At 37.7% G+C, this 18,730-nt stretch overlaps 1 protein-coding gene across 2 annotated transcripts in view; it reads right to left on the reverse strand.

Annotated features, from left to right (window-relative positions):
- ulk4 (unc-51 like kinase 4) overlaps window positions 1-5,224 on the reverse strand; it is a 129,240-nt gene extending 124,016 nt beyond the window's left edge. Inside the window, exons 1-10 of one of the 2 annotated variants that reach the window (XM_041792526.1) lie at window positions 5,130-5,224; window positions 4,238-4,380; window positions 3,857-3,956; window positions 3,161-3,300; window positions 2,909-3,071; window positions 2,368-2,469; window positions 1,959-2,042; window positions 1,687-1,762; window positions 696-851; window positions 40-374 (exon numbers count right to left, since the gene is read on the reverse strand). In XM_041792526.1, the coding sequence (XP_041648460.1) occupies window positions 40-374; window positions 696-851; window positions 1,687-1,762; window positions 1,959-2,042; window positions 2,368-2,469; window positions 2,909-3,071; window positions 3,161-3,300; window positions 3,857-3,956; window positions 4,238-4,375 (1,294 nt within the window). In that variant the 5' untranslated portion in view covers window positions 4,376-4,380; window positions 5,130-5,224. Of the gene's footprint in view, window positions 1-39; window positions 375-695; window positions 852-1,686; window positions 1,763-1,958; window positions 2,043-2,367; window positions 2,470-2,908; window positions 3,072-3,160; window positions 3,301-3,856; window positions 3,957-4,237; window positions 4,381-4,702; window positions 4,772-5,129 lie in introns of those variants that run through there. The other variant, XM_041792525.1, reaches the window with a different exon arrangement.
- Window positions 5,225-18,730: the final 13,506 nt, after the last annotated feature.

Raw genomic sequence — 18,730 nt, forward strand, 5'->3', positions numbered from 1 at the left:
CATAACATCACCAAACTTTTACACCAGGTGATGTGTTACCTAGTGTGAAAGATTTATTGGGTTGCAGAGTGTGGCACATCTGGTGGTTTGCAGGCGCCTTGGAATCATCTTCTGTCTCAGCCTCCTCTTCTTCTTCTGACTCCTTTCCCACCTCCCTATCCTTTGCTTGGATGTTCCTTAAGGCCCCACAGGTTGTATGTCTGACACTGTGCTGGGGATCAGTCTCTCTGTCAGAAGGTCTGTGAGTTGTTGCTGTTGTCTGTGGTGGCACCAGTTTGTTGGAGGTCCTGTGGACTAGCTGGGGGATGGCCGAGCGGTGGTAAACAAGCTGGTCTTTGTCTTCTGGTGTGAGAGAGTCTAGGATCTGTGTTTGACTGTGGAGGTAATAAAAAGAGAAACACTAAGAGAAAACTGAAACATATTATCTGAAGTGTTTTTTGTAATTCTGATAACTGTATGATGTGCTGTTGAATTTTACTGCTTCATATTAGAAGATATTTTAGATTAGAGACTGCATCCAGGGGATTAAAAGAGGTTAGACCGAGCTTGAATAAAACTCACGCCACATTTATTTATGAATGATGTATGAATTACTTTTCTTTAGGAAATAAATACATTCTGTCAGCTGGTTCAAACCAAAGATTATACACCTTAGAATCTGTCAGTTTAAGACAAATAATTATTTATGGACCCACCTTGAGCTTACCAAACAAGTACCCTCAAAGCCATTGTCTTTCTCCTGATCTTCTTTTTCATTCACTTCTGTCTCATCTTCCTCTTTGTCATCCTGCATTTCTTCCATTACTACTTCGGTCCAAAAAGGATGCTCTAACAACTCTAGCCAGCCCATCCTAACAAAAGTAAAAATTGAGACCTAATGAAACAACACCATTGTTCGCATGCAAATTAAGGAAGATGTCTGCAGTCGTTCTACAATAAACATAAGAAAAATTGATGGTCTTAAAAAGACAACTCTCAAAGAATGCCTGTAAGTTGCGATTAAAGACACTACCCAATATTTCAAGATGATTACATGAAATAAAATTGAAATGTATCAGTGTATCAGTTAGACTTGATTAGGCTTGTAAAGGGTTTGTCTGTGTGGGCCTTTCTCAAACAGCTACCCACCCTCCCTCGACATATTTCCACAATGTTGGTGTGCTATTGTGAAGGGTCCGCTACATTGAGTGCCATCCAAAACCTTGGAGTGCAGAGTGCAAAGTAGGGATGTGTAGTTAAACCCTTCATTGTTGAGTCCTCATGCTGACTTCATGAACAGGTGTAATACCTTCCATTGTTCATCATGGGAGACGCTCCGTTGGTTTATGTTTTGTGCTATCGCCCGCACAAAGTTAAATGTATCAGAGTAAATGAAAAATAACAGTATCAAACTGATGTCGAATCAAAAGTTTATATGTATCTATCAGGGTCTAACTGTCAATTCTTTAAAGCAGTTAATATGTTTATTTCTGTAAAGTGTTTCATGTTTACAGGGACTGAAAAACAAACCATCTCATACAAGTCAACTTGAAATTATGAAATGTTAGAAAAAGTGTTTTTTTAAACCCTCCACCTTAACCAAGGGAGCTTCATTCATGATGTCGAACAGAGTTTACTCCATACCAGAGTGGAAGTGACAAGGGAGCAGTCTGAGAAAGGCCTTGTGTTTTTGTGTCTGTGTCTGACCTCATATCTGGATTTTTGTCAAGTAAGCGTTTCAGAAGATCCTGGAGATCCTCACTGGGGGGACTAGGTGACAAGGCTACAACAAACAAGGTAGAAGATATCCTCAATTAAACAAACAAACCAAGAATTGGGTGCTCAAATGTTAAACATTGTGAATCCACGCTTACCTAAGCATTATACAACTGTTAAAAATTTGATGTCAACCATCACATTTGTGTTTGAGAGTGTGTATTTGTACCAGCACATGTTTATGTATGAAGAGTTTATGTTACCTGTCTGTCTGAGAGGCATAAGTTCTTGATGTAAAATCATCTCAGTAAGTTCAGAGTAGCCATCAGAATAGAATGGAGGTTCACCTGTGAAACAACAACAGGTTTAGGTTCACGGTTTACTATAACTGAGAACAGTACAATAAAAATTTGAATATGTTAAGTCCTGCCCTGTTCCCAATGTTAGGTTTTCACTGTTTCATTTATTGTTTATTGATTTTTGTTGTATGCTTGACGTTCTTACTCTCCTCTCAGTTTAGACACTTCACTTCTTGCTCCTTTATGTCCTTCCCTTTTATTAGTCTATCCTGATTAGCTAAGTTTCTCCTGATTCTTCTTCCATCCCGGATCTACTTAGTCTGTCTTCTCTTCTCTCAAACCAGTATGTCTAGACTAGAGTGTAAGTAGGTACCAGTGTACATGTAGTGGAGTATGCAACCAAGGGCCCACAAATCTGAGCTCATGTTGGTTTCTGATCCCTGCAGAACCTCTGGAGAACTGTAAAAGGGAGAACCTGAAAACATAAACACAAATATCTGAATCAGAGGAGATAGGCTTTCTCATTCTTCAAACCCATATATTCTTCTGTGTAGATTAATGGTTACCAACTGATTCAGTCATGTTCTCAATAAAACATGACTTCATCACTTTGCTATAAAATAGTACACTTTTTGCAATATTCAAAATACCAAATGTGTCCCCTAATATTTGCATTTCTTTTTCTGCATTTATAAAGTCATCAACCTCAGAGTTCTCTTTGTTTACACCTAAAACATGTCTCCTGTGGTTGCAAAATCAAAAATGCAGCATGGCAACAGGAGTATATAAGCTGCACACTTCAACTCCGGCCATCACAGATTGCACCTTGAAATCTGATCCCCCTAACTTGACACTTAGCTTCTCAGGAGGTCAACATAGCCATGTAAGCCAACAAAACTTTACGATGATCTGACCTTGTAGTCTTTTCTTCAGGTTGTCAGAGTTTTCTTTGCCATCTTGTTGCTCTGCTCCATCAGATGTAGAGAGTGAGCTAAATAGATATTCCAGTGATTCCCCCTCAGCCTTGGACAGACAGAAGTTACTTAGTTTCAGAATACCACTACCATCCAGTAGGATCTGGGGGTAACAAAAGAAGAGTTACTGCATTACTTCAAAACTGCATTGCTGCGCTAGTAATTTTGTTTGGGTGACGTTAAGACACAAACCTTGGCAGGATTCAAGTCAGAGAAAACAATTCCTGATTCATGGATGTATCTAAGTCCTTTGACTAAGTCCCATCCAAACCTCATAACCACGTCTTCTGGCAGACACCCATCCTGGCGGATTACTGAGTAAAGAGAACCACCTGATACAGAGATAGGGATAGTGCAATAATAGAGAGATCAATGTTTAAGAGAAAATTATAGACTAAAGGTAGAAAAGAGGAGAGAGGCTATAAACTGAAACTGAAACTGACACAAACTCACATCATCCTGGATGCAAATGTTTTAGCAGTCCATCAAAGTTTTTTTTATGTGGAGTTTGAGTTTTCTTCCAACAGTGTGTTGCTGCTATTCTTGACCATTTCTCCCTTGAAAAATACATTTCTGATTTCAATAGAACCAACTTCTAGTTAAATAATTAATTAAATAAAGTCCAAAAAGGGGGTTAAATCTATCATTAGTAGTATGCTGCTAGGGCTTAAATGGTGCAAATCCAAACAATATCATAAATAGTAAATGTGAGTGAAAGACAAGGTGATAATCTGAATTTAACCAAATAATTGAGAACATATTATTTGTGAAGTCATCAATTACTTAAATTCAAAGATCCATATCACCCTTGGCATCCCTTAATGGCCGATAAATCGCACAAAAATGGTTAATGACAGTTTATCCAGAGTGCAAGAGATTACAACTGACCTGTACAGAGCTCCACCACCAGCCAGAGATGGTTACTTGTTTCATACCACTCATAGAAAGAAACAATGTTTGGATGATCCAGATCAAGACTGAGACGTACCTTAGACAACAAAAGACATCTTTAAATCAGCACAGCAGGTACTACATCTTGAAAACAACATTTTCAGTATCCCATTTACTGCTGTTTTCTAAACAGAAAACCAACTTAGAAAAAGGGCAGCTGGCCCATAAGTCTTATATTAAAAAATGCCTTAGTGATGTACAGCCATCTCATTTTATTTTGATTTAGCACAACAGGTTTATTACAACTAATATCTATCCTCTTATCATTATTGGATGGTGATTTCAGGCCTAATAAAACAACTGGAAGCACTGTCCTACATGGTTGGTGATCTCTGGTCTCTTGACTTTGTCCGTGCAGATGATGGCTACATAGCTGAGAGTTCCCTTTCTTCTTCCTTTGTAGACCACAGTGCTAGTGCCTTTTCCAATCTCGTCATACAGGATGAAGTTCTCCATCTCCTCTGGAAAACAAACACAAAGCCAAAAGTTAGCATATTTGAAAACTATCAACAAGCAATGCCTTGAATTTGTCATTAATGTGGAAAATGTGCATAAAAATATCAAACAAATGTATGTGTGGCATGTCTAAACAACAGATAACTATTTAATTTCCTCTTGGGGGATTAACAAAGGATTAAAAAAAAACATTTATATTGAACGTTATCACCAACACAGACAAATATCAGGCTTTTGGAAAAGTTTATCATCAATTAACTCAGGAAATTGATCGACCAACAGTAAGAATACTTTTTAATAAGTTGAACTAATGTAAAGCTCTCGTACTTGGGATTAACAACACAATGGCTGAATTTAAAAAAATGCCAGGTGATAAAATTAACAGCTGATTAAGTGAAGAATAACGGTCGTCTGACGTTTGACGGAAAAGGGTCAAATGAGAGATGCATACGGCAAGCTACAGATGCATAATGCTCAAAAGTTAAGCTTATATAGTTATGCTGAAAGAGAGTATCTAGATTTCAAAGCTATCCAGGGGTGAAACCAAATTGACTCTCATGTTAGAAACTGTTGCTTAAGTGTTTGGTCTGCCAACCGTTAACGTCTTCAGAGACTAAGGAGTTTGTTCGCTTGTAAAACGATAAAAGTTTATCGTAGAAGTTTATCAGATATTGTACGGCTATCACATTATTTACAAAAAAGCACCGCAATGACTTAGTTTAATAAATGTTTGAATTTCTTAATATCCATTTACCTTCAACTTCTCTTCAACAACCCGCTGTTTGATGGCGGAAGAACGATGGACCACGAAATTCCAATTGGAAGAGGGAAGTTTTCATTACTTCCGATAAGAGTAAAGCTCCGTCTACCAGCCAAAATTGAATCTCCTCTCATAAGACGGTAACTTTTTGTATATTTTTATGTTCCCATTATTCAAAGATGTTGTTGCTTTTATTTCAAAACTTTTATGGGTCTTTCCTTCGGCCTGACTACCTCCGACTGGTATATTCCAGCCGGCGTTGCTAGGACACGAGACTGGATACAACAGACGGCGCCCTGGCAAACATAGACATAATATACGTAGACGCCTCATTGACTGGCAGGCTCTGTACGTCAACGTCGCCGCCATACTGCGAGAGGCAAGTCCGCTACGTAAGGCAACGCAAGTTTAAGAGGAGTAGTCTATGTGAATTGTCGTAATAAAAAAAAGCGCAAACGATCACATTAAATTGATTTTAATAAATAGTTTATACCAAGTGACCTATATTCATGTAAGCACCGGTAATAAAAAACCCTTAGACAACAAATGAACGAGATTTTATGAGTAAACACAGAAGCAGAATCTACTTTCTTATATTTTAACAATAGAATTAAAGTTATTCTATCTCTCTGACTTAAAATTCAGACAATCATTGGCTGTGTTCGGGTAAACACGGCCAATGAGGCGTCTACCTATAATATGTCTATGCTGGCAATCAAATGGGATGATCACCATCGAAATGGTTTATCATATTTGATTTTACTTAAAACATATTCTCTTCAAAAATCTCTCGGTAATGTTAATGATACAAATATAAATTGAGCAATTTGCGTATAACAAGCCCATAGACGTCCACTTTATTCTTCAAACAAAAGGAAGCAGTGTCGTATTATTATTATTATTATTATTATTCTTTCTTCTTTGCTGTTAATTTGAAAAATAATTTCGTGATGAGCAATCAATATAATCTTAATAATCAATAAATGAATAGGTTAATAGGCTTTGGTAATTTATTAAACTAAAATTTAATACAATAATGTGGTTAAATCTTAAGGAAAAAAACTATGCATAGTGAAATGGGCGGAAAGGGGGAACAAAACCCCCCCAAAGAAACAGTTCAGAAAATTCTCTCAGGATACTTCATTTAAATGACAGAATGCACTCTCCAAGCCGTGAAGTTACCGAAAGATGCAACACGTACCATTTCCGTGACAACTACAAGTTCTACAAAATAAAACTAAATAAATGTGAAATCCATTTCAGAAGGGATCCTCCGTAATATTTGGTTCTAGAATTAAGTTACAGATTGTCTTATGGTTATTTTGAGCAGACTGTGGTATGGTGTGCTGTGGTTTTGTTTTTTTTTTGTTTTTTTAATCAATTTAATTGTCAGAATGGCAAACTACCCTCATTCTTTTTCAAAAGGTTTTGGCAAGGTCTTTTTATTTTGTTACAGTGCAATGAAATAATAGGACTATTCTGCAATGGCAAAATATACAAGTTCAATATACTGTTCATGATTTGAATTGTGTCAGCAAAACACTGTTTTGTGAAGATTTTTTGAAGTAAATTGGTCATTTTTACCCCACTCTTATCCCCCAAACTTTGTCATATATTTTTTTAAGACACAACATGATTCCACCATAAGCAGACACTTAGAACCTATTTGCAATTTTATTTGACCCTTATTTAAACGATTTTAGCAAGAGTAGCACAGGAAAAGCTTTTGTAACAGGCTGAAACTTCAAGCAGAACCACACTTGTGTTGAACACCCAACTGCAACAGCAAGGTCAGAAATCTCCAAAAAGCCCCAGAGTGCCTTCACATTAAGCAAATTGTTAGGGAGGTCTATAGAAATATTGAAACTCTGAATTGGTGGATTATTGTCTTTAAATATGGCTGGAAAATAAAACAACAATTTGTGACAATGGAACACACACTGTACCCAGAATTACCTAAAATTTTCTTTGATTAGTTAAACCTGGTCTAAACATGCTAAAACAATTAGAGTCATGATGCTCTTTTAAGAGATGGTGAGCAAGTACGGTTGTGTATTTGAGATTGTGTAGTTCTCTGGCTTTGTAAACTGAAAAGAGATGCTTCAGAAGTATTTTGTTCACTCACTATGATTACTTTTAACTTAATGGGGAAGGGTCTCAAGGGTAATTTGAATTATTAGAATTGCCATTATTCATATTATTAATAACTGGCACGACTTTTTTTTTGGTAGCATCTACTTATTGAACTGTCATATATCTGAAAAGCTGTCCTCAAAAATGAATAAAAAATACCAATAAAATAAAGTATACCATACAAAAATAAAACATAAAAACAAGATAAGATAAATTGAAATAAAATGTTCTTTTCACAGTCAATGATAAATACATAAAACAAGTACAAGTCCAATCTAAAAAAAAGAAATAAAATGAAAGTTTTATTTTGATATCAATCTAACCGGATGTAGTTCCATGTTTTTATCACTTGACTTAGCTGCACTCAGCATTGTTCGCATCAAGCCATTCAGTCACCCCTGCTAGAGAAGCCAAAATAACACCTGAAGTTTTTGAAACAGGAGTAGGGCTGACTCAGAATCATATTTTTTGCAGTCTTTCATTGACTTGGCTTTTTCCGCTTCTTATTTTTGCGTTATATTCTGATGCCGGTGTTGTGGGAAAGTCTGCTACCCCTTTCAGATGGTGTTTCCCGTTGAGGTGCTCTCCGCATGTTGAGGCGTTGTAGAGTTAACTGGGGTTAGACAAAGTTGAGGTCAGTATAAGCATCTCAAAGGCAACTGGTTGGCGTGAGAAAAGTTTGCCTTCATGTTAAATGTAAGAGGGAATGACGTTTTAACCAACACCAAAGCATTTTGTCATAGTTACAGTTCAAGTTACTGTGTAATGCGCGGAGAGTCGCGTTAAATTTAGCACTTTAACGCCTGTAGCTAGTCGCCACACAGAAAAAACGGAATTATTTCGTCTCTTTGAGGAAGTCGGAGCTATCTTCTTTAACGGTAAGAAGTCTGAAGTTTAAGTTTTATGAGTTTAGTTTCTGTAAAGTTTGATATGAGATTTAATTATTTTTGAGCAGGTCTTCAGTGCTTTGTAACTGTAACGGCTTCTCGTGATATCAACGATGCTTTAATGTTGGAAAATGTTTCTATATCTTACCAAACCCCACCAGGGAAACTCGTATTTTCTTGTTTCGTATTTCTCCTGAATGCCTCGCTCTGCTTTCTGGCACAGGTGGTTTTGCATGAGAAGACTACTGTCTGATATAGATCTGTTTTCCTCCCACACTTTGCTGCCTCAGAGGTGTTAAAAGTTCAGCTTGGAGAGTTTTCTCAGCGGTTTGAGGGCACGTTTAATAAGATTGATTTCAGATTTAGGTAGACCTAATCCTATCACGGTAAATCCGTCCCCACTCATTAAAAGTGACTGAAGTCCCCACAGATGAGCAGTCTGAATGATTACTACAGCCAGCTCTTACACACTAGGAACAAACTTTGTCATTAATGTCGTTACACAGTATATTATATCCCCTCTGGTAAGTCCACAAGAACATAATGTTAACCAGACTTAAGCTTTTTAGAAGGCTTCCAAACTATTCAAGTTACACAGCTGAGGGAACCTTATAAGGAGAAATAGTTGTGTTGAAATTACTTCAAGTGAAGTTCAAAGATTGCAATTAAATTAGTTTGCTTTCCAGACCCGTGCAATATGATGCTTGAAAAGCTTATAGGTTTGGTTTACTATCTAATACATATGGAGGCCCTATATGGACATATACTTTCCTAAATGTTATTTATCCTTTTTCCCCAAATTAGTGGGTTGCTACTGGTTGGATTGGGCACATTTTCCCTCTATCTAATCAAGAATCTCACTTTATGAGAAGCAGTTCTGACAAAGCAGAGCATGCAGCAAGCAGAGGGCTCACCTACCTCTGCATGTGTTCAATTAAAACCTGTAGACAATGCGTTTTTTACCATGTCTGATTCAAAGGGACACATCTTTTACTACCAAGGTGTTGGAAGTGCTTTGCAGTGTTTTTCACACACTTAACTGGTAAACTGTAGGGATGCACAATATAGTTTTTTGCCAATATCTGATATGCCCATATTTAGGGTTGTCCCGATCAGCACTTTCGGCCTCTGATCCCGATCCGATTTTTTAATATTGAATATCTACCGGTGCCAAGTCCTGATCCGATATTCATAATTACTGAAATCAGAGTTTCAGTTATTTTTGTTTACAAAAATAACTGATGTAAACAGAATAACTACTAGACGTAAAAAACGAAATCATATTTCTACTCATAATGGTGTTCTGTTTCACTTTAATAATTCGTCAATTAATAAATAAAATTATTAAATTATTAAAAATTATAAAATTATTAACTTGACTGTATTAGTCACAACAAAAACTGAAGTAAAAACAGTTTAACTTGAATAGGATCAAAACATATGAATCATATAGAGTCAAAACAAGAATCCCTATTGAAATGTAGCAGCTTAATCTGAGACATGAACCAAAACACTAGCATTGCAATAAAACCCAAATATCAAATACAAGGCACTCTTGTTATTACAGTGCAATTTCTAAAGTGTAACTGGAGCAGCCACATGACGTTTTCCTCCCTCACTTTCATTTCTTTACCCACCATTACTTTAAAATGAAGTGTAGCTTCTTGTTTAGGAACATTCTCGATGGCCTGCTTTACATGCTATGCTGTGTGAGACCCAGAAAACCGGCGTACATGTAATACTACACGCTTTAACTCAAAGGTGGAGGACTGTTCAGTGAGACTCAGCAGTGACATGGGGCAAACATCAGAGCTCTAAACGTCTGTACTGAAGCTGACGGCGGCGAAGTTGCTTTTTTAAATTCTCTAGTTTGCTGTCACATACTTTGTTGTACAGCTCCGGTAAGGCACTGTCAGTAATGTAATGTCAGGACGGCAGGGCATAGCATGGGTCTAAAAGCTCAAGAAGACGACAAAACCCAAATTCTTCATACCCATCATCCTTTGTGCTTCACTCACTGGCTTGAGCTAACAGCATGAAAATGGTGGGTGCTATGAGTGGCGAGGGAGAACGAAATGACAAAATTTTAGAGATTCTGGAGGCTCCAGAGACTTTTAAATCTGACTTGTGGAAGCGTTTTTGTTTCCTAGTGTCAAGAATTGAGAAAGGAGAAAAGGTAATGGACAAACAAAACGCATTATGCAGACACTGCCAGACTGTGGAGACACTTGATCGGGAATATGAGTAACATGAGGAGCCACTTGATAAGTCATCACCTTGAAAAGATTCCCAAAGATGCAAGGAGCAGAATGTGGCCAGGCCAAAAGACTGTTAAGGAAGCGTTTACAATCCCACTTCAATACAACAGTGCAAGAGCTCAGCAGATCACAAGGTGTATCCATGAATATATCGCCAAAGACCAACAGCTATTTTTAGTGGTGGACAATGACGGTTAGTTAGTTAGAAGGTTAATAAACATGCTGTAGCCTGATGCACACCTACAGCACTTTATCGCACATATTGTAACACTCAAAGAAAAAGGTGCTTTTTAATGTATTTTGGGTGTACCTGTGATCAGCATAAACATTGAGTAAAGTTGTATTGTAAAGCTTTAGGAACATTGCTCATGGACTCTTCAATTTATACTTCACAGTTATCACAATATTGATCACTATTGCATATTGCATTGATGTTTTATTTCATACAGGCCTTCTCATGACCCCAATTTTCCTTCATTTGAACTTTCAATGCAGATTTAGCAGATTACCTTTTACAAACTTAACCAAGAAAAACAGAGTAATAATTAGCCTTAGCTATCTCATCTGTGAAGTTAATTTGTAGTTGAAAAGGCAGCGTATCATATCTTCGGTTTGAAAGGTAATGAGGGCTGATTTTGATTTTACTTTAGCTACTCTGCTGATCAGAGGGCTTTCTTTGAGAAGCTAAATAAGGATCCAGTTGCTTTTGCCAACAGCACGTGATCAGCTCTGCGTACCGTCTCCCTGCTCAGACACCCGGTGGGTCTCTCACACACTTCTGAGAACGATCACACAGCCAGAAGCTGGATCTCAACAGAGAGCTCACATGACAGCGAAAGGGACGGACAGATGGGCTGTGGGGGGGTGTTTGTACTTATCTGACCCCTCTGACCAACACACAAACAAACACATGCTGACACATTCAGGCTCGTAGCAGATGGTAAATCAGTTAGAAAAGTGGGATGTCAGTTTGAAGCCCGAGTCACCTTCCTTAATATGCCAAAACAAGTGAAATTGTCACGGTCTGAACGGTGTTCATTCATTTTAATAGCTTTGATTATGAAGAAAAATGAATCAAGTGACACCAGTGAGCAGGTTCAAGTCTTTTAGCACACACACTTTATAGCAGTGTTTGATATTTGTAGTGATGTGTTTGAAAGGACAATCAGTGTTGAGTCATGGATTTGTGGTTTCCTGAGTTTCAGTATGAGTGAGTTCAGTTGATAATCTTTGAGGAGTGAGGAGGTTTTACTGCCTCTGAGACTGACTGTTTGGTTGATTATGACTGTAGCAGAAAAACATATGTTTGCACACTGATACCACCATACTGGTACAACCAGAGGTGGACAGTGTTCATCAGAAAATTACTGCTGCTTAGTTTCACTAACCACTGATCTGTCAGTAACTTCATTAGGGGTTAATCAATTATTCCGGTTTATAACGCATGAACATCATAAATGATTTATGTGCTCACATTGAATGAGTCAAGCTGATGTGAGATCTGTTGTCTTGTTTGCATGGCTCAAATAGCTACAGACCGGGACAAAACTGCTCTTGCTATCTCCCCCCAACACACATATTCTCAGCACTGAAACACAACTCGCTGCTGGATTACAAATATTCAGTGTTAGCTGGAGGTCCACAGGTAGGTAGGCATAGTTCCTGCTCATTTTATTCCTTTATTGTAGTCGAGAAAAGCACATCTATAAGGCTTTTTTGCTTTTTTCATTTTTATTTAAGATGCTCTCTGACAGTTTACAGGAGAAATAACTATTTTAGGTTTTTGCCCCTGGCTCTTCTCTCACTGTGTGAGTTTTCAATTATGTCAAAAATCCATCCAACTAGATGGGCTGTGGTCGGCCATTATGTCCCAATGTACACTGCATTAATCAGATGAAATTAGCACAGGGTACGTCCGGCTTAAAGCTGATGTGAAACTACACTTTTTCAGTGTGATTACAGTCCAATCCGACAGTGTTTTAGGACTCATCGGCCTCCAGTGCAGCAGTAACAAATGTAAACAAACAAATGGTAACACAAAAGAAGAGGGATAAAGCTGGTGCTGTCAGCTGTATGAGACCAGAAATAACCACATTGCAAACATTACAGACTAAGTGACATTTCATAAATAAAACAGAAAAAAGGCACAATTTCTAATCCAGGCTTGAATTATGTTGACCTGTTTTAGAAGTAGTTACTGTATGTGAACAATGGCTCACTTTAACTTTGTTAGCTTAAGATAAACCTAACATACCGTTGCTTCACTAGCTACATAGTTAACATTAAGCCAATGTAGCTTCAGTAGTTTTAGCTTAAGAAGCTAAACAAGCCACTGTTTGCATAACTCACAGGTCTAGTTTTATCAGACACACGCAACATCTAATCTAGCTAACGCAGCTTTGTTTCCTTTAGCTTTAGCTATGTTACCTATGTAGCGTTGTTAGCTACTTTAGCTACATTACCTACGTAGCCAATGTAGCTTTGTGAGCTTCAGATATAGCTACATGGTTATGTTACCAACGTAGTTTATGTAGCAAACTTTGCTTTACCCTGAGCTACATTAGCTGCGTTGGAGTGTTTTCATGGAGGACAAACTATTTTCTGTAAGCAGACTGTTAACCTGTTTTTATTAAAAGTTTTGTAATTAGGTTTTGCTGGTCAGATTTTTGATTTTTAACTTTTAATAGCCTAACCCTTACATTAACCATTACCCTGATCCTAATCAGAATTTTTTTTTTAAGTTTTCGTATGTATTTCCATTCTGACAAAGGTGGCATCTCACTGTAGTGGTGTCTGAGATCTGCAGTCTGCAGCCAGACTGTCTTGACTAGAGTTCAGGAGACAGCATAGCTCAGGTTGTCAAGATCCATCTTACCTCTGAGAGCAAAGTTTGGATCTTTCTTGTTTTGCCGTTGAACAAATAGGCTGCACCTAAACCTAGTTCACATTCATTGTCGTGCCAGACCCTGCAGTGCCAGTCAGTGGTGCACTGGTACGACATATTGTCAAGAAGTTTTAACAAATACACAGACTTTCTCTTTCCCCTCTATAGAGATCATTATGCATCATACAGATTTGTGATAACCTTTTGGATTGAGTTTTAAAAGAAGGCAGATTTTTTATAGTTAAATTTTAAAGCTTCATCTCTTTAGAAAATCAGGGATCAATGAAAACAGCTGACCTAAGTGAGCAGAAATGAAAAAAAAAGTAGCAATAAATACATTTGGAATCTGAGTTTATTTGAAATTAAATGTTTTGATCATAGTTTTTTTAATTAGATAGAAAAACCTGTGCTGGATGCTACCAGTTTGTTTGAACAGTGGCAACTTTAAGAATGTGACATTTATTGTATAAAGCACATTACAGTACTCGGTGTTTTATCCTTACATCCAGAATAGCTGCTAATTTAACAGTTGCTCCTTGCAATCAAACTAGGTTAAGCTGAAAAAAAAAAGAAGAAGAGGAAGCTGTGAGCTATGAAAACATGATGAGCTATTTTAGGTGACAGAGTAACGGTCCAGTACATTAAACCCCCAGTGATTTAGCTGTCTGACTGACATATATGGACTGGAGATTATAGAGAATAACTCTAAAGAGTGTGCCAGAGTCAGACTTAAATATGACAGTTGTAATGTCTTTATTGTACTTAATGCTAGATAGATAGAACTCAGAGCAGCAGATAGTCAACTTGAAGCGCTACTAGCTCTGGAGAGTTTTTATTGGATATCATATAATCTGACTTTTCTTTCCTTTTATGGGATAGTACATCTTGAAAAGGATAAGGGTAATGCTAAATCCCCCAAACTTTGTCCCAGGTCTTGTTTACATTGTACCGGCGTGCTCATACCAAGCTGCACGTTTTTCTAAAATCAACAGGGCTGAAGGCTGAGAGATTTAGCAAGACTTCTCTGTTGTGCCAACTTTGTTCTGTCCCAAAAGGATTAGCCACAACCTCACGCCTTTCACAGCTTACTGAGGTATTGTTAAAGCTCTCTGCTATTTCTTTGCCCAGTTTTATCTTTAGGAAAAATGAAATCATCATATCTGTAGTAGTTATCTGTCTTGCTGAGGTACATAGCAGTACTTCTATTAGTCATCTGTTACTGTTACTCTGACATGTTTTCCTTTTAGTTCAGCAATATATGAGAGTAGGGGTAGCTATACAGCAAAAAGCCACACCCGTCAGCCTCATCCCCTCTCTGTTTTACTCTTGGAGAAAGAGGTACATTATGTGTCTCAGCTATAGTACAATGCACCTCAGCCAGGAGTGTTCAACTCTGACAAAGCATGAAGACATTTAAAATATTTCAGAAAGGATGTCTCAACTTCCTTTGACTGATCATGTGACTTGTTGGTCTTTCAAACCAACTTCCTTCTCTACATCTCACCCTAACTTCTTTACTTGTCTTCCTCTGTCTTTCCTTCCTGTTAAGTCTGTTGTTGCAAGGTTGTGCGTGTCTCTGTGAGTAATAACATCAGATTTCTTCTAAGATGTAGCTGCTAGATTTAAATCTATGAAGGAAACAAAGAGCTAGTTGCCACGTGTTTTTGACAGTGGACAGAGTGGGAGGATAAGTAAATGAGGAGGTGGAGGAAGTGTGTTACAAGCTGCTTACAGATTGCAGTTACACAACAGCACCATAACGAAGTTCTACCGTCATTACGTCTGTAGGATTAGTATGTAGCATCTTCTAGACATACAATTACAAGTATAGTAAAGATAATGGATACCTGACATGTAGGGATGCATCAACTTTTTCATTTCTCCCATGTGGTTGTGTTAGACATAAGTGGTATAAAGTTGCTGCTACTGAAAACAACCCATTTCCTGACAGGCTTTTAAAAAAAAAAATATATAATGCATTTCTTTTGATAGCAGGGGTGAAAGGTAACTACTTACTCAAATTACAGTAATTAAGCAGTTTTTTTGGGGGGGGGTACTTGTACTTTTTTGTGTACATTTTAAATCAGTTCTTTTACTTAAGAAAGTTTTAACCAGAGTAACTGTACTTGTTCTTGCCTACAATGATCCCTGGTGTGTGTTTTTTTTTTTTTTTGGTGATGTTTCTGGGGAAATGTTTTTGATGTAGACACATTTGCACCATCAGTGATGTTATCCACTTAGAGTTTCCGCCTGTGACTTTAGGTATTCCTAAAGGCCATATAGTGCATACTCTTCAACAGTATGCATTGCCTTGCTATGAGGTTGACATCTAGGGTCAAAATCCAGACTGTGGAGAGGTTTTTGCCGTCAGATTGAAGCTGCTCATCACCAAAACAGGTGCTTTACTTGTTAGCTGATGAGATGAAGCTCTGATGTGAAAGCCATGGAGAACCAGAGGGATGTGATGATCCAGCTTTGTCTGTACACATTCACTCTGTCATAGAGACCATCTAATTAGTCTAAGTGAAAACACCTGCTGTTGGTGTGCCAGGGGCTTCAGGACATTAATATTTAACTTTGTGAATGAACCCTTTAGCATTATGTTCTCACAAAAAGACCTGTTCTGAACATTGTATAGATAAGTGCACTGTCAATTCAGACCAAAGGGCACAAAATAATTTACAGCCTTTGTCAATGTTGGCCTCTGACTTTACATGCTGGGATACTGTAGTTTCAGTAGTGGTACACCTTTACACAGTGATGCAATTTAATAACCACCAGCAGAGATAACTTATCAGATGAATGGCATGCATTGCATTGTAAATAATTGCTTTTTGCACTTTTTTTCTTAAAATAAGAACAAAATGTATTGAAATGTTTCTCATTTAAATGCTAAACCTTTTTTAAAGTCCTGACCATGTGTATATCAATCTTAAGTGTTTCCCAAAGCCTCAAAATCTGCAAAAAAAAAAAAAAAAAAAAAAAAACATCTTTCAGGTGAGTGATAGTCAGACTATCCTAATTTCTCAGAGTTGAGATGACCAAAGCAAACAGACTGTAGCAAAATCACACTTCTTCAAATGGTTTGTCTTTAATACAAAGTTCAAAAATGGTTTATTGGCATAAATGATCGAAACCATCAATTTTCAAATTTACTGATTTACAAAAAAACTGAAAAAATAGTAAAGCACATTATTATTTCTTGATTAATATGTCAAATTATAGTTATTTACTTGCATTCCTGAACAGAAAAATGAGTTTTAGTGGTTGAATGTTATGCTTGATTAATTTCTGACTTCTCAGAGAAGCCCAGTGAGCCAGCTCAAATTTGGGTGAATTCATTTTGAAATTCCTCTTTCCTGTTCAAAATGGTAAAACGTGGAGAGCTCACTGAAAATGAAAGAGTCCGCATTAAAGCACTTCATGATGCTGGATGGTCTTTGAGACAATATGACAGGTGGTCTAATAAATTTGTTAAGCACTGACTGGACATACAACCATCAACCAACATTTATACATTACATCATAAAATGATGATAAAATGTGCCATCCTAAAACTCATTGAGCTGGGTCAACCACCTTCACACAGCAAACTAGTGCACTGCAGGCTGTCTTGCTTTTGATTTCATCACTGATTTATAAAGTCAGCACAGCCTCAAAGCTGTGTAACAGTACAGCTCAATGGCCTTCTCTCTGCTGCAGTGCTGTACTTCCAGAAATCAAAGTATTTCCTATTTTTATGCCCTCACAGCACCGAAAACCAGGGCAGGGGCTTGCATGTTTTCATGCTGTCCATCTGGGCCACTCGTTGACATTTTGCTCACTCTGACTAAAGATGAACTGATCAGATTTTGGAGGTCAAAAGGTCATGGTCATTGAGCCTCGTGGTCGTCCCTTGGTTGTGAACAGGACATCTCAAGAAAGCCTTGAGGGATTTTCTTCAAACTTGCACAAATGTTCACTGAGACAGGTGTGATCTGGTTTTGGAGGTCAAGGCTATTGTGACCTCAAATAATGTGAGCACAATATTTCAAGAATGCTTTGAGAAACTTTGTCAAATCTACAAACAATACACACATATATGTGGATTAATTTTGTAGGTCAAAGGTCACTGTGACCTTGCTTATTGTAAGGAAGCTGTAACTTTGTACTACATTGTTGCCTCTTATGATCTCTACCTTCTTTATGCCTATGAACACATACATTCAATTTCAGTCTGTTTCCCATTGCACTACTTGACTAACATTACTGTGGTGTCAGCTGTATGTGAGCTGCGCTTGGAGTCAAAGATAAATTTTCCCAAGGGGAAAAACTTGTAATAATGTTGTGTTGTGTCATGTTGTACGGTAAACATTTAGAGACATAGCAGAACAGCAATAATGATTAACATGGCTGTGTCTATAATCACCTAACAGCTGTTCTAGTTCATCAAGCCACGGGGTCTTTGTTTGATTTGTTTTGTTTTCTTCTCCTTTGTTCTTTTTATCTTTCTAACCTCAGTCTGTCTTTGTTCTGTGCAAAGATGTAGTCATATTGACATAACAATCAGCACAGGTTCAGTGTCTGTACATCTAAATGGGCTGTAGACTGCAGGTGTTAACATAGACATTTTCTTTGAATTTTACATTTCACCTAGAAATTTCACACATTCAATTCAAAATGGGAATAAAAGCTTGAGCTCTTGGATAGTTTAATGGAGAAGTACCCTATCCTTTGTGATTAAATTAACAGCTAATGTGTACTACACTTATTTCTTTACACAGGTTAATGTTGACACTGCCTTTTATAGAGCCACTGTTTACTGTCTACTCTCATCTCTTTCAGCTGCTTTTAACAGGCAGCTTTATTGGTCGTCTCCTCCTCGGTGACTTCATGAAGACAGCTTTAAACATGTTTTACAGCTAACATATCTTAGTTTCTAATATCATAGCTGTTGTATGTTAACAAGTCAGCCATCTGTCACTAAAGCATTGCCTCTACTCTCAACAAAAACAGGTTTTCTCTTTGTCCTGAAGTTGGAGTGATATTCCTGACAACTGGAAATAAATTATACCCAAGTGTCAAAGGGACTTGTCTGAAGAAGCTGTGTAGTGTGTCTACAGTGTGTCCTTTATTAAATCCTCAGTTTATAGTCAGTCACTCTCAGCATATGAGTACGCCCTCCTTCTCCTCACATGACCACAGTTATCTATCAGCCTGACCTTCTCTGTTCCACTAGCCAGGACACATAGACCCACACGATTAAGTGCACAAAACTCTCACTACTCCAAGTCAAATAGCTCCTAATGATGAACTGTTGAAAGGAAGTCTCCTCTAGCAAGGTCAAACCTCTCAAATCAGTTACTAGAAAGACCCACAGAGACATGGTTTATTGATTTATTGACTGAAGGTTAATGTTAGAGACATTTCTGACAAGCGGGCTATAACGCTGTC

The sequence above is a fragment of the Cheilinus undulatus genome, linkage group 8, assembly GCF_018320785.1.
Source record: "Cheilinus undulatus linkage group 8, ASM1832078v1, whole genome shotgun sequence".
NCBI lineage: Eukaryota > Metazoa > Chordata > Actinopteri > Labriformes > Labridae > Cheilinus > Cheilinus undulatus.